Source organism: Crocodylus porosus, unplaced genomic scaffold, assembly GCF_001723895.1.
Source record: "Crocodylus porosus isolate Cpor-Errol unplaced genomic scaffold, CroPor_comp1, whole genome shotgun sequence".
Classification (NCBI taxonomy): Eukaryota; Metazoa; Chordata; order Crocodylia; family Crocodylidae; genus Crocodylus; species Crocodylus porosus.
Genome location: NW_017728911.1, coordinates 17,201,401 through 17,218,162, shown reverse-complemented (window position 1 = coordinate 17,218,162; position 16,762 = coordinate 17,201,401). Strand labels below are relative to the sequence as shown.

At 40.4% G+C, this 16,762-nt stretch overlaps 1 protein-coding gene across 2 annotated transcripts in view; it reads right to left on the bottom strand.

The window, feature by feature from the left end:
- Window positions 1–16,762, bottom strand: part of NEDD4 (neural precursor cell expressed, developmentally down-regulated 4, E3 ubiquitin protein ligase) — a 118,517-nt gene that overhangs the window by 38,324 nt on the left and 63,431 nt on the right. For both annotated transcript variants that reach the window (XM_019533527.1, XM_019533526.1), the window contains 2 exons: window positions 10,636–10,686; window positions 2,216–2,277 (listed from right to left, as the gene is read on the bottom strand). In XM_019533527.1, the coding sequence (XP_019389072.1) occupies window positions 2,216–2,277; window positions 10,636–10,686 (113 nt within the window). The remainder of the gene's footprint in view (window positions 1–2,215; window positions 2,278–10,635; window positions 10,687–16,762) is intronic.

The window sequence follows — 16,762 nt, the reverse complement described above, 5'->3', positions numbered from 1 at the left end:
TATTAAGCCACATGAAAAGACATCTCATCATTAGGCTCTCTAAGATTTCTATATTATACAATGCATAACTGATCACAAGGTAAGTGGCTTAACTGTGGTCATTAACAACAGTTTACTGTAAATAATTCTGAAAATATTATTATGAAAAAGAAAACCAATCAAATATGAAGAACTAGTTTTCCATAAAACTTTAGATGCAGGTACGCCTCAATTACTTTAACATTTGCCTTCACATATTTAGATGTATGCTCTCATACTTCTAATTTTTTTACCAACAATTTTGTTCTTTTTTTTCCTTTTAAAAAAGAACCAGCTAACACTCACTGTATGTTCACTTTACTCCCTTTTTTCATGCTGACAGCAAGAATCAACCCAAAAATGAGAGTATAAACATTATGATGTATTTGGTATATTGATGCAAAGAATACAGTCCAAAGAGAAACAAAATAAGTCTATTTCCAAAATTATATCTACTGATTGTCAAGATATATTTACATCAATATATAAAAAATATCATAAAGTTAAACTCTCATTTTCTGAGATTCTTGATGATAAACTAAAGGAAGCAGACATTTGATAGGAAAAGAATTGTCTGATAAACATATTAATGTAGGTATGCAGGTTTTATTTTAGACCTAGAGCAATTTGTTTTCACTTAAAAAATGAATGTGCATGTCAGCTTACTTTCTATAACAATTTTTAAAATTATTCATCCTCATTTTAGATTTTTTGGGGGTGAAGCCATCATAAATCATGTTCAGAATTAGTTTGGTACATCTACAAAATTCATGAACACATTTGTTCACATTAGAAAACAGCTACATAATATTTATTATAAAAAATAAAAGTTTATACTAGTTACTATGAAAGTTAATACAATATACAGAGGAAAAAACTTTGACTTGGAATTTGAGCATTGTCTTTCACTGCACAGTACTACCAACTTCAGCAATTACAATGGGTAGGTCTTTGCATAACAGAAACAATGCTTGAAAGCAATTATACAAATGCAGTAAGCCCGGCTTTTTCTTTGGTTTATAATACCAGAAAAGCAGAATAATAAAAAGACTACCAAAAATTCTCTCTCTAGGTCTTAGTAAACTTATTTTCATAAAATGCTTTTATGATCTTTCTTATGATTAGGACAAGGTGGGCAAAATACAGGCTATGGGCCAGATCCTGTCTGCCAACAGATTCAGTCAGGCCCACACGTGGAGGATGACCACCAACCAACCACACGTGCCTTATGGGCAGGTGTTATCTCCAGCTGCCACATGGTGCCAAGCACCACTGATACCACCCAGCAGCATCAGGCATTAGCCGTGGAGCTGGGCAGGGCTTCTGCCACAGCAGGTGGTTGGCAGCGTCAGCTGTGGACACCAACAGCAGGTTCCACAAGGGGGCTCCAGAACCTGCTGGCTTTTTTCTGTGAATTCAGCCTCAAGACTCCCAGAGCATCCCTCCTACTGGAACCAGGAGACTAGAAACAGATACAGATTCCTGCTCTTCAGCATGAATTATAGCCAGGCACACATAAGAGCACTCACTGGGGAGTAGAGAGGTGGGAAGAGAAGAGCATAAACATGCAACAGGATGACAGGAAGCAAAGCACTTCAAAATGAAGCACTTCCAAAATGATAGTTGTTTTCCAGTGTTATTTCTGGAGTGCTTCATAGGGTGTGAATGACTGTTCATATGGTCTTTGAGGTGCTTCAGATGTAACATCTGTCCATGGCCTGTACCACTTGTTTCAGTGGCACACAGCTACAGATTCACTCCTCACTTCCTGGCTTCACTGAGTGTTTCTGAAAGTTTAAGCACCTTCAAGTTCATGATTATATTATCTTTATCAAAAATCACATAAAACCTATTTCCATATTAACCACAAAAAGGGACACAGACATCTTCCTGGGAGAGAAAAGGATATGACTTGTAACTGAAACAGGGTAACACAGTACAGCACATGACTGATTACTGTGTGTAGAAAGTGAAAAACCCAGGTTATAATCTTAGCTTTATGAACTTTTTTCCAGTCTGCATTTTCAGATATTAAAACAAGTGCTGACACTTGTATTGATATCTTAATAAACTGTGTTTTTAGCGTATTAGAATACGCATAAAACTTGTTGCGACACAGACACAAAAAGAAGTCTTTATTGCAAGTTATAGGTTAGTTAGGAAAATTAGTAAATATCAAATAGGTTAAAATGCTGACCTTCTTGGATGAAGAACAAAATCCTTAAATGTATATGGTCTCTCCATACTTGGATTTTCTGTCTGGAATGAAACAATGAAGGTTTTAGCTTTCCAAGACAAATCTGCAATGTCAAATATTTATGATTTGCAAAAATATTTAAGATTTTAAACTATTTTAAAAGGGCAAACAATCTTCATGTAATGAGATTTTAGTATATTAGATTAATAAAATATTCATGGGACTATCAATAGTAAATCTAGTCTCCAAATTATAGAAAAAAAATAATTAACTTTATTCCCTATAGTATTCTTTTTAATGCACAGCCTGAAACTGAGAAGCAGTTTCTTTATTTTCCATGATTCTATACTTGAAACATATATTATCACATCCCTCCTTCCACTCAATATTTTCACATAAATGTAGGTCAGATTTAATAAATTGCTTTCTATGTCTGATGTCAAAAAATCTCAGGAAAGCAAACAGCTACGTGCTCCTATTGCATATATATGTAGTGAATTTGACCCTTCTCTCCCTTCCAAAACAAACAAAAAGCATAGGACTACTTGGAAACTAAACTATTGGGAATACAAGTAGGTTCAGATACAGGGAGAACCTGTTAAAAGACTTCACTCCAAGTATACAGGAAGGATCATCCAAAAAGTACTAAGATAACATGTTTACCTTTACTATTTAAAAACAAATTAAATTAGCCAACAATGGTTCTGTAATCTTTATAACATTTAAGTTTTATAATACTGCATAATAAGGGAAGTGTGTTAGCCTTAATTGAGTTTGGCTGGTAGGCTCTTCAAAAGGTCTATAAAGCTCTATTTAAAAACCACATTTTAACCGTTCAATGTGTCAGATGAATTGGAAAAAATGAATTCTTACTCTATATATATAGTTCTCTCACACAAAATGTTATGTCTAATTGGCCTTCCTCTAAAGTAAGAACTGAAGAAATCCTTTTAAATAAATCATGTTTGGAAAAAGCTGTGCCTGTTATGGATCCAAAGTTTCTCAGCTTCTTATTATATATACCTTGAATACTCAAACTGTATGTACCAAATTGTAGATTCAAAAACTGCAGGAAAAAGGTGTTAAATTAGTGCTGTTTGCAAACTGTTAAACTACTATTAAATGAAACTGATTTGATATTAATATATTATACTGTAGACCCTGAACAGTACAAAATTTAATTTGCACAAATATCTTCTGTCATGTGAACTGGGATGAAATTTAAATTAAATTACATTTTCACATTATACTGTATTTCAGTTTGTACAGCATGTATACATCCCTTATTCATACTCAGTGTCTGCTGTATATGCATGGGCTTTGACTATCCAAAATTTTTCAGAGTAATTATTGCACAGTAAAGCCATTAAAAAAAAAAAAAAAGATTCCTTGTTTAAGAAACTTTTTAAAATTTGCAGTTTATTTACAAAGGGTATTTTTACTTTTAAGTAGGAAAAGTTACCAAGGATCCAGGTGGAGAATCTCTTGGTATTTTATAATCTGTCTCAAAATCCTAAGATTTCACCATGACCATATCTAGGATTTTAGATAACAAGATAATAATTTTGCAGCATGAGATTTAAATGGTATAAAATATTTTTCTGAAATATAGACAGTTTCACACTGCATTTTTTCTTTCAGAACTGCAAGCTTATGCTTTGGATGTTTGTAAATCTGAACTTAGAGTTTGTTTCATTTTTCTTAAAACTGTAAAATTTCCTGTGCTTGTTATGCCACCCAGTGTTGAAGATTGTGGGTACTCATGACAGCACAAAAGAAATAGGAAAACATGATTTGAATGTCTACATTAAGAAATTCCAGAAATAAACAGCACAAAGCAGGAAAAGTAACTTAACATCGAAGAGGAAGGCAGAGTTAAAGCATTTTTTTCAAAGGCCACAAATTTTAAAAGACATATTACATAATCATGGTCCTGGGTATGACCTTAAACTGCAACCAACTGAAGGGCCTGGTGGCAGTATGGTAGGGCTACGTGTGGTGGGGTAGCGCCTATAAAATACTAATATTGCAACCTCCAGAGTAAGGTAAGTATAGGGCACCTCAGAACCCTAGCCCCCACTGCCTTGTGGGTACTCCTTGGCTGGAGAAAGCCTAAGGGACATCACCCTAACAGAAACATGCCCTTCCTGAAGCATTAGGCAGTCAGCAGCAGTTCTTATTTGTTGCTCTCTGGCAGAAACTACAACCATTGAGGCACTGAACGTATGAATTCGGTTTGGCTTTGGACCATCTCATGGTCTAAAGAGGAGATCGTACGTCTTGGGCAGCCTGTACTCCTCCATACTCTTGCCTAGGTGTACGCATTGAAGGTCTTGGTGTCACAGTCACTGGACTCTGTACAGGCAGATTCATCAGGCAATTGATTAGACCTCTTACAGGTACACTGAGAGGATCAATGATTGCCTATTACACAATCAATTAAGCTTTCATAAGTAAGCATCTAATCTGCATATGCGAGGTGTTTAATTTCAACATAGGAGCTTAAGTGACAAACTACATGTAAAATGATAAGCTTAATTTCATGTGCACTTACAGGCATATTTTTCTAAATTAGTCAAGCTCTATCGCAAACAATGGTAAACCATCATCAACATGAGGTAACTATAACAGATGGCTCTTCTCTGTTACATGTAAAAAGACTTTACAGGTTTTCAAAAAAACAGAGAGCAAAATGTCATGCTTTTACACAGACTATATAGATGAATAAAACAAGAAGTTGCAACTATTTACTGCCTAGGGCTTTTGTAGTGCAGTTTTCTGAAGTATGTAGGAAAAATAGCTAGGCCAGGGTGGACAAAATATGGTTTGTGGGCCAGTTCTGGCCTGCTAAGTGATTCTATCTGAAGGGCCAATGGGGGGAGGGTGCAAACTGAGGCAACTATCCTGGGCCCCGTGCTTTTGGGGGGGAGGGCTGCAGTCAGTGCTGCATAGGCCCCACCACGGCTGCCATGTGCTGCTGCTGCAGTCTCCGGTCACTTACCACCCCTGCCACCGGCTCTGTCTATCTGACTCGCGGTGGGCTGCTTGGCCCTACCCAGCCCAGGTGTGGAGGGCAGCCCAGGCCATGGTGCATGCAGTCTGTCTCAAAACCCCCAGGTGTTGCCTGGAGTGGACTGCAACCAACCCTATCCCCATATACGTCTCTCTGGCATGCTGGGAGCTGTACTCTGTGGGGCGAGAAGTGCCAGAAGGAGTGGGTAGGCAGATGGGATATCTCCACAGAGACTAGCCTGGGACACCATGAATAAGATGTGCTTAGTTGAGCAGATGGGATGGGGTTGCAGGCAAGTAGGGAGCAGTATCTGGGAGCAAGACAGGTGGGCAGGACCAGGACTGGGATCGTGGGGTGGTGACAGTGTGGGGTCTGGGCAGAGCTGTGATCTGGTCCCTGCATATCCCTGAGAGCCCTCCCTCAACTCCCTCCAGACAGCGTAAACAGCCGTGATGAGGGCCAACGCCAGGTCTTATCCCTCCCACCCCCACAACATCCTTCAACAACTCACCAAAACTCCCTAAGTGGCTCTCCAGCCCAAATAATTACTCACTGCTGAGTGAAGCTATTTGCTTCTTAGACTAAGGCTTTGCTGAACAGTACCTGCTGAACTACTTCATATTTGCTTAAGAAGTGATACAAAAAGGTGCACCAATACATCGGTCCCATATCGGCTCAGCACCAATAAAAGGAAAATTGACTATCGGCAATTGGCTTTTTTTGCTATGCAGCTGATAATGTGGCCAATAAATGCTGTGTGTGCGTGTGCAGCCTCAGCGCAGCATGCAGGCGGCCAGGAGTGCAGCCCAGCAGCATGGAGAGCAGCTGGGTCTGGCTGGTAAGCCTGTTGTGGTGCAAGGGGTAGAGGAAGGGAAGGGACATGGGGAGGGCAGACTGAAGCCCCCAAAGTGAGGGAGGGACAGGAACTGGGGCTGGGGTGGGGCGTGGTACTGACCTGCTTATGGGGAGAGGGGGTGGCTCCCATCACTACATGCACCCTTGAAGGGCATAGGGGGTGTGTACACCCAGATCTTCGTACAGGGCATGGGTGGGCAGTGGTAGCTACGGTGAATTTTGGAGTGGCTACAGCCCCTCCTGCAGCTCCACTAAAAATCGGTCCTTGGTATCGGCCCAAAAAATCTCTACGGGGGCACCCCTAAAAAAAAAATCTCTCATTTCTTGAAGTCTCCAAAAGCAAGACTTATTCTACTGTTTTTCTCTCTATATTGTATAATTCCCAAGGATGTATATAGGAGTTAACACTTAAGTTAATGGAACCATACTGAATTTACACAGGATGAGGAGACAATCACAACATTAAATTTTCCATTCACTACAAATCAATAAGACTATAATGTGCTCTGCTATTATCAATTACTATAAATCAAATTCCATTTTCAATTCTTCAGTGCAATACCCATAGCCTGCATTCTTCACTAGAGGGACTGGTCAGAAGCTCTCTTTAAGACAAAGAACATTTATGTTCTCTATAGCATTGCTGCAAGCTCTCCAATCTTAATTTTCAACCACAAAGTGTCTGCTGCCTTAAACAACCTGAATTTGGGAAACAAACTTGCCCCAGGATCTTCTGCCAGCAAAAATACGTTCATCATAGTATTTTGATACTTATGTGCCACTACTAGTATCAGTAAAAGCTCTGCACTACATTCCAAAAAAAATACCTCTTAAAATTCAGAGCTATGACCATGCATCTGCTGGTCAAAAGCATTTAAAATATTTTAAATCAGATGACCCCAGCCAGGTATTTGTTGAGTCTCCTCTTAAAGACCTCCAAGGCAGAGGTGGGGGAGAGCATCACCTCCCTTGGAAGCCCATTCCAGAGTCTGGTACCTCTTACTGTAAAGAAGTTCTTCCTAATGTCTAGTCTAAATTTGCTTTCTGCCAGTTTGCAGCCACTGTTTCTAGTTACTTCAAGAGCCACCTTGGTAAACAGAATATCTCCTATACCTTGCTGCCCCCTCCCCACCCCCCGACAAATGTGTAGATGGCCACCAGATCCCCTCTCAGCCTTCTCCTGTGGAGGCTGAAGAGATCTTGGTCCCTCAGTATCTCCTCATAGGACCTTTCCTACAGGCCCCTAACCATACGAGTGGCCCTCCTCTGGATCCTCTCAAAGTTATTCACATCCCTCTTGAAGTGTGGCACCCAAAACTGGACGCAATACTCTAGCTGCAGCCTTACTAGTGCCACATAGAGGGGAAGTATCACCTCCTTAGACCTGGTCATGATGTACCGTTAATGCATGAGAGTGTGGTTAGCTCTATTGATCACTACATCACATTGTCTGCTCATGTTCATTTCTGAGTTAACTATGACTCTGAGATCCCTTTCTGCTGCTTAGAAAGTAATTTCCCAATCCGTACGCACGTTGGTGATTCCTTCTCCCCAGGTGCAGTGCTCTACACTTATCCCTGTTGAACTGCATTCTATTTTGTTATTGGAAGTGCAAAAATTTTTCTGTCAAAAATATGACTGATAAGCCAGCGGATCAAAATTAGACTTTTAACTCTTGTTAAAATCCTACTTCAAAAACAGATTGACCTTTTATCCTAATTAGATGAGTAAACAGATTAATTTAATTTATATCTCTGTGTAACATGTCAGAGAAAATTCCTGCTCTAAAAATATATTTTACTTGACTGGATGACTTGTAAAATAATAGAGTTTAATTGTTCATTTGAACTGGAGAGCAGAGCTATTAGGCAAGTAGTGTGTTAGTAGCGCCCTATGTAGGTACTGAAGAGTGTGTTATTGCTCTCTGATAAAGGACAGCAATTTGTGAACAAGATACATGTCCACCTTCATTTACTTCAGAACTAGAGCAAGATGTTTCAAGCTCAACAGAAGCATACATTTATATATGAAACAGATGCATTTTACACCACAAACAGAAGCAGAAGAACTACAGGTCTAAAAAGGGTTTTGAAAGTATAAGCCTTCTTCTAATTAGTCACCATGTAATAATGTGTTTAACATTAGCTTCTTTTTTAAAAAGAGGTTCATCAAAATACGTTCTATATGGTTGAGATACAGGCAGGGAAATGAGAAAGAATAAGCAGTAGAACATGAGGAAGAACAGTGTAGAAATAAGGGGAGTCGATGAAGGGAAGTGGGAGAAAAACTGAGTCAATGAAAGAAGGTTTAAAATGCATTTCTCCTTAAATGAAATACAAGTTAAAATTCTAAACCTAATCATCAGAATAATTTAAAACAGGTTGGCCAACCTGAAGCATGAGTGCCACAAGTGACACAGGAAGCCTCTGTGTGTGTGTGTAGGGCTGTGTGAAGCTTCAGGTGCTGATTTGATTCAGAGGAGATTTGGCCCAATTTGGTGGGACAGGCAGGGCAGCCATGGTGGGGGACTGGGACAGTGGGCAGGGGGCTCGTGCAGAGCCCCCCATGCAGCATGGGGCAGTAGGGTGCAGCAGAGATTGCCCCCCACCACCAGGCAGCACCTGGTGAGCTGGGACTTTTTTTTTCCAAAGAGCCAGGAACTGGGGTGGGCAGGGCAGCCATTGCCAGCCTGGGACAGCGGGCAAAGGATGGGCTAGGGTGATTTGCAGATTCAGCCGAATTGATTCAGTACAGTGATTCAAATCACCAAATCGAATCACTGTCCCCTGAACTGGCCAAACCTGAATCCGAAGCGAATACTATCCGCTTCACACAGGCCTATGTGTAAGTTATGTGATCAGGTAGGGAGAGGACAGGCCACACATTAGCAAATTCAACAGAACAGAAAGCAGAGTATCAAATTTTATAGCAAAAGTTGACTGGAGTGGCACTCACAGTATTTCGGGAGGTAATTCGTGGTATGCCTGCCAAAAAAGCTGACATTTCTATCTCTTAGCTTGGACCTACAGAAATATTTATAGTCCCCTTGTATGCTACATTACTTAATGCTTTTATGTCAGTACCACTGCTTTTCCTACTAGCAGTTCTGCAAATGTTTTCACTAATTTTAACCTATGTAAACACAATGTCTATAGCAGAGAACTAGGATTTTACTCCTGAATTTGATCAATATGCAATATAGATTATCATCTTAAGGTAGCATTTGATGGCCTCAAGTTAGAGTTCAGGTCTCATTGTGCTTTGATGTTACATAAACTAATTAGAGTCCATCAGTCACAGGAGCTTATTATCAAAGGACATGGTAAAAAGGGATAAGTCAAATACATGGTCAGTATGATGGGTAGCAAATATAGGTAAGCAAAGTGAGTAGTTATAATCAAGAGAAGAGGAAGAGGAGATACGGGACAATGAAGGTGGTGAGGGGAAGAAAAACAAAACAAACAAAACAAAACATGAAAGGTACACAGAACAATAGTGAGAGACAGGCAATTAGAAGTCCAAACAGTCATTTATAGCTCAGCATTTCTCAATCTGCAAACAAATTTAAAAAAAAGGATCAATGTACTTTAAAAATAGATTGGGGTCTGGGGGTGAGAGGTAGTAGGTCAGAAGCGAGGGGCATTGAATTGGAACTGGTCATTGATGTTTAAAAGTGGGCTCTACTACAAAAAACATTGAGAACCACTGATTTAACTCACAATAAACATGCACAGTGTTGAACAGTTTGGCAACAGGAGTTGCAGCTGTGAGACTGTGGGGACTTTGGTTGTTTCAGCTGCTGGCTAACAGAACTCTGGAAAAGAGTCAGTGACAAATAACAAATACCAAAGTCCTACCTCCCTCCTTCTTGGCTAGGGGAATGAGGTAATGCAAATATGGTCTGCCTCTGGTAGGTCTTCTCCCTCTAGTTACTTCCTATTGCAACAAAATCTTCACTTGAAAAATAATTACAGCTCTTTGCTGCATTTTGTTACCTTTGTGTATCACTGTCAAAATGGCTAAGGAACAATTTGATTAGTATTTCTGTAATGCTTGAGAGAGATCCTTTAATGAAGCTACTACAAGAAAGTACTTTGCACTTTATTCTTTTATATAACTTCCTTTGTAAGTGAAAAAACTGCTTTGTAAAAATTATTCAAAAGCAAAAAATAACCAAAATGTAAGCTTAGGTTAATTCTAGTCTATTTTCTATTATAACTATTTTATGTATTTAGAGTTATTTTTAATTAAAATTAACCAGAAAGAAAAATTTCTTCCCTATGTAACCAGGAGCTAGAATAACAAATGGAACAGTAATCATAATCAATCTCATCTTTTGGGACTGTATATGAAAACTTTATTATAGAAGGAGTCATAGGCAGAAGTGCATACCTAAGCATAACAACAAGGTTGCATTAGCTTAGTTTTGAGAAATAGCTGTGTCAGATTAGAAGAGGCAAAATTTTATAAGCCATATACTTACTCAGATTAATAAAACAGTTACATGCATTAACAGTTTTTTTTTTTTAGGTAATATTAAATTAATACCAACCGGTAACTGATAAAGAGGAACGTCCACTTGGCCTAGGAAGTCATCTCTGGTCTAGAAAAGAAAAAGAAAAAAAGGAAAAAAGTTTTAAAACTCAACAAAGATATTTTCTTTTACTCTGACTCATGGAAAACCTTTGTATTGCATAGCATTTCCAAAATCAGAAATTACTCTTATGGTAGTTTGTATAAAACGCCACATCCAGATTGGATATCTGTCCTCTTCCAACTGCCTCTCCAAGTCCAATATCTGACAGGGTTCTGGACATTTCATCTTCCTTAAACTACAAGGAACTCCAGTGGTCCTGAAGCACAGTTTATTACAAGAACTAATGGCAGTTTGATTATTTAATTACATTTTAATTTAATACATTTAATACATGTCAATGCTTAAATATTAATTGTAAACAGGCTGATAAAACCAACTATTAAGACTGTCTGTAACACGATACCTACCAAAATGTAAACATATAGGTTGAAATTTTATATGCAAGGTGTGCCTCAGGCAGGTATTTCTTGCAAAATTTCATCTAAAACAGGATGGCCTCAAGAATCAAGTTATGATGAAATAAGTTTTACCCAGTTTACACTCTGGAACCTTTCCCTTTAATGCAGTTCCAGGATTTTGAGATGTAAAACATCAGGGAAATTTTGAAGGCAGGAAAAATCAGTGTCTCTACCAGCCCCACCTTTTAAAAAGCAACGCAGAGTTGGGAATAACTGAGCATCTACAGCAGGTGCTAGGCTTATCAAAATTAAACTTTGCTTACTTTTTTAATAATTAAATGTACCATGCAGGGCCACATATAAAGAAAATTCACTGAATGGTTGCTCATTACTAGTCAGCCCTGTTGAAAGGATGTTTGATCACATAACAGAAGATTGCATTCATATATATACACAAGATACTGTGCAACCTTAAGTCTGCATTTCCTAGTTCTGACTAGTCAATTTTTCAACCTTAAAACTCCACATGTGCATGTAAACGTGTGTAATATTAAAAAATGTGTAGGTATACAAATGAACCAGGTGAAAATAAACATAGTTCAACTAGATATCACCACGATGTTCAAAAAGTAGCAGTCATAGACTAATTATAGTTGCTGTCTTAAATTTGCAACACTTTTCTGGCTCATACTGCACTTTTCTGGTGGTCTACTTCAACTTTAAACAGAAAGTTGAGGCCTTTCTACTCATGCAGCAAGCATCTGTTTAATAAAAGTCCTTTTCAATAAGCACATTTCACCTGTGCTCAACTACAAAAACACTGAATAATACCAGCACTGTAACTGTTTCCAAAGTACAGTCAGTCACCATCAAATATAAGCTCCTTCTCTTGCCCTGATATTAGACTCAATCTCTCTCTATAAAAGGGTCAAATTGGCTACAAATACGTTCATAATACCCTCAATTCATGGTTGCAATCTGTGGTTTGGGAACCCAGGACTTAAAAGCAATATGTTTGACAGAAAAAAAAGAAAAGAAAAGAAAAAACAGAAGTTTACACAACTACTTCTCAACACAACTACTAAAGGGTATGAAAGAAGAAAAGCTTCCTAATTCTATTAATGGGAGTTACTAATGTAACTAATCAGATGAATAACGAATAATGATTAATACCAAAAATTTAAGATCCATTAACGCCTACCACACGTTTCTTACCTAATAACTTTTTAGCAGTAGGAAATTATGAAAACATAAGCAAAAATATCAAAGGCACATAGAAATAGAACTCCAGTTTGGAAAACTTATGACATATACCACATACTCCTGTTCAGAGATTCTTTCTAAATACAACACAGCATACTAAGGGCTGAAGCTAAAAGCCCATGGAAGTCAGCCAAAAAGACTCTGATTGACTTCAATGGGTGTGTGATCAGACCCTTGGGTACTTATTTTATTGATCTATACAGCACCTAGAATATATCATAATGTCTTCAGAAGACTGTCTCTGTATAGCACATTTTAGTAGTCAAGCTTTCTGTACAAAATCTATTACAACATGTAATAATTAGTAGACACTTGCTGGGAAGCTATTTTCAAGAGAACACAGATGAACATTTTCTGAAGTACTGTTTCCTAAACTATTTGATTTGCCAAAAACTTGGAGAACCAACATCAGTCCATTAAAAATTGCTGCAGCAAAGAGCAATAATAACACCATCACTATTTGGGTTAATAATTCTTTCAGTTATACTGTAATTCCTAAGTCCCTCATTTCTATTGGTTTAAAACAGGAACTCCCATTGCAGTTTTCAAATAAGACAAATGTAGTAGTCATGTGAAGATCCAGCTGGTATGAAAGAATTTATTTCAAACTCCTACTTTAAGTTTTAAATGCTTGTAGCAAGAACATTTGCTTTTTAGATGCCTGTTCAAATCTAAAGTGGTCTCAAACCAGGAGCAGAAACAAAACATAGCCAGGAATGAGACTAGGCAGGAAAAATTACCTGCTGCCCAAAGTGGAGTGAGAGCATTTTGCCCCACCTGATGCAAGCGACAAGACCACAAAAAGCTGCAAAAGAGTTTAGAATGTCATTATTTATATGATAGACCAGGGGTGGGCAAAATGTGGCCCACAGGCCAGATGTGGACCACTAGGCAATTCTATCTGGCCCGCGGGGCCCCTTAAAAATTTAGAAAATTAATAATAATCTGCCCCGGGCTGCCTGTCATGCGGCCCTCGATGGCTTGCCAAAACTCAGTAAGCAGCCCTCCGCCCAAAATAATAGCCCACCCCTGTGATAGCCTATACATTCTAATATTGGTTCCACCTGAAGTCAGGATTCTGGATTCTATTATTAATAATATCAGCATCTTTAGTTTAGGATGGCTGTTTAAGACAGGGGAGAAACCAACTTTCAGCTGTAGACAGAACCCAAATGTTTTTAATAGACATTTGTATATGAAATAATAAAACACAATTGACAATTTTCAAATAGTTTACATACTTTATATATCCTGGCAGAAATATTTTTTCATGACAAATATAATTTAATATGGGTGTAACTGTAACAAGTTGCACAACACTAAAGTTTCAGCTTGTTGGAGGAGCTTAGGGATCTTTTCCACAATGTCTCAGATGCAGGCCCTTGGGAAGCAGCAGACTTCCCAGGCTAAGGGGTTGGGGCAGCAGATCCCCCTCAGGATGGAGTCTCCCACAACAAACACTTTATATTTTGTCTTGGGGAGAGCGGGGGCAATAGCTGCAGTTGAGCCTGTGTGTGCTTGGAGCTCAGCAGGCTCTGCTGCGGCTGCAAGAGGTTTGTACCTGTTGCTAAGCTCCGTCGGGGCAGGGGCCTTGGTGCAGTGGGCCTTATGGCCCTTGCCCACCTTGGTCCATCCCCGTGACTGGACAGAATGGGAGGTCTGGGAGTCCTTCCTTGTCCTGGAGGGAGAAGGGCCTGGCAGTAAGAGTCTTATCTCCTGCTCGCAGTCCCTAATGGCACGCAGTCTCTGGACTGTGGCCTGGAGCTCCTCCAGCTGGCACGCCAGAGACCCCAAAAGGCAGCAGACCCCACAAGGGGAGGTAGCCATGCTCCTGGGCCCCAGAGCCTGAGAAAGACAGGCAGCCTGCTCAGCCAAGAACCAGGGGCTCCATCTACACGGAGCCCGGAACCATGGGCTCTCTCTGGGTGGCCATCTCTGAGGTGCTGGGAGTGGGGGGCTGCAAACCCCGAGGGGATCCAAGGGGTGGGGCGAGTTCATCTACTTGATACTGAATTTTTTGCTAAAACTCAGCTTTCTAAATAGAATGCTGCACTCAAATGAAAATCTAGAGGGTTTTGGTTGTTTTTGTTTCGGGGGGGGGGAGCTTAACAGTGGTGCTCTTTTGTCCTCCTGCGTCCAGCTTTTTAAGTGCCCTCCCCCCATAAGAAACTCAAAAAGTTTTTGGACCTTAATATTAAACTCTGAGTAACTAAACAATATGTTCGCTTAGCAAGTCAATAATTTAATTTTTAGCACATTAGTCTATTTACAATACAAAGACTACTGACTGGCATATGCTGCAGCAGGGGTGACACATAGGGGGTGCACGCTGGCATGCACCTGTGGACAGTCGCCACTCGCCACAGTGTCTGTGGGCGGTCCCTGATCGCCCCTGGCCACTGCCGACACCACCTGTGGGTGGTCTCCAACCTCTGGTCGGTGCTTGCGACCCCCTTGCTGCTGACGGTGCCGGTGGCATCTACAGGAGCTCCTTGCTTACTGCCACCAGGCTCCCACTGCCACTGGTGCAGCCCTACCCCACCAGCTACCAGAGGCATGCACCGTTCATGTGCTGTAGTTTGGTACATTTTAGTCCTTCCACAGAAATTAAGACTTAAACTATCTTCATTAAGCAGCCAATTCTCACATTCACTGGCAACAATAAAGGGAAACAAACTTCAAAGGGATAACTTACATATTATATCAGCACATCATGAACTGTGTTGCATTCAATTAGAATATGAAAGTCTATTACAAAATCTTATAAGGCAATACAATATTTTATATAGGTCATTAACTACAAAAATACATCAATGTTTGCAGATACCAAGCCAACTAAAACCTAGGCATTTAGGCTGTTTGCAGATGTTAAAGAAAAAAATGAAGCAAAACAAAAGCATGGTTTATCAGAAGCAGCAGGATGTTACTTTGATGTGGCTCTGCAGTGTCTGTACAGATCAGACGCTTCAGCGGGGCTATTCAGTGGTTTTAGCTAAAGCCGATTCAATCAGCAGTTAGATAAAAACGCCAAAAAAGCCCCACTAAAGCACTTGATTTTTTACATATGTTGCGCAAGGCGGGTCCAATTAAGGCATGCCTCTTCTGGGCATCCACAGGGCTCAGCACAGGAATGCACCAAGTTTAAAAAGTGAACTGCTGTTTGGTTTTGTTTTCTTACTGTCTGCAAGCAGCCTTAGAGTTTTTAGAAGCTATGGGTAAACAGTCAGCCTCATTAAAATCTCTAGCTGGTCCAGGCTAGTATTTTTGTTTGGATAGACCAGGGGTAGGCAATGTTTTTTGGCCAGAGTGCCAAAAAAACTGCAATGTCTACCTTGGAAGGTGCCGGAATGCCAACATGCCGGAGCCTGGAGCAGCTGTTTGCAGCCGGCCCAGGGAGCTCGGTCTGCTTGGATCAGGGCTTGCAGCCTCCCAGCTGCCTGCTGGGAGCAGCCTGGGCTCCGTGGCTGGCAGCAGCTGCTTAGAGCCTGGGCTGGTGGTGGCATGCCGAGCAAAATGGCCTTGTGTGTCGTGCTCAGCACGTGTGCCAGGGGTTGCTGACCTGTGGGATAGACTAATGATATGTCCAGATCTTTGGCCTTGTTTAATAGCTGGGTCTTGTTCACTTTAAAATTTTAGCCACGGTGATGTAAATGTATGAACTGAGGCCATGAACAGGCATTATATCTACACTACGAAATATGCCACTTTCTCCAACACAAAAATAAACATACAGGTACTTAGCTTCTGGCAGGAAAAAAAAGCAGATAGTGATTTTGCCACACACTGCTAGCACCTTTAAAGAGCAATTTTGCTGCCCTGTAAAGTTTTCGAATGGTATGTGTAATGTCTATTCATGGGACCTCCAGTATCCCACAGTTCCCCACTTCCTCTCCCACACTCTAAGGGAGAAGGAAGGAGAGAGGGGGAAAGAGTGGCTGGTTCCCTGCCTGGTAGTAAGCCGTCAGAGTACCCAATACTGCTGCCTCTTCCATGGAACTAGATCAAGGGAACCAGGAAGGAGATCAGAGTCTGGTACCCAGGTGCTGGCTTCTGCCTGGTCCCTCTGCCGATTGTCAACAGGAGGGGGCAAGGCTCGTATGTCCCAGCAGCAGGGCTCCTCTGCTAGCTTATGCAGATGTCTGTTGCCCAGTGCTCTCACCACAACTTCAGAAACAAGAGTCCTGGGGCTGCTCAAGCAATGGAGCCCATTCCTACTGCCACTTTAATACAGATTTCCCTCACGTTGTTAGAAATATTATCGAAAATGCATTATCAATAGTGTTGTTAAAACAGCACGGCTGCCAGCTCTCCCTGGTGTAAGAAGGAGGGGGTTGGAGGGGAGGCTACTAAGGGCTCTTTGTACTAAGGTATCACTCTCTCTTTGTTCTGCAAATTTACTATCTCTTTGTTACACTAAATCA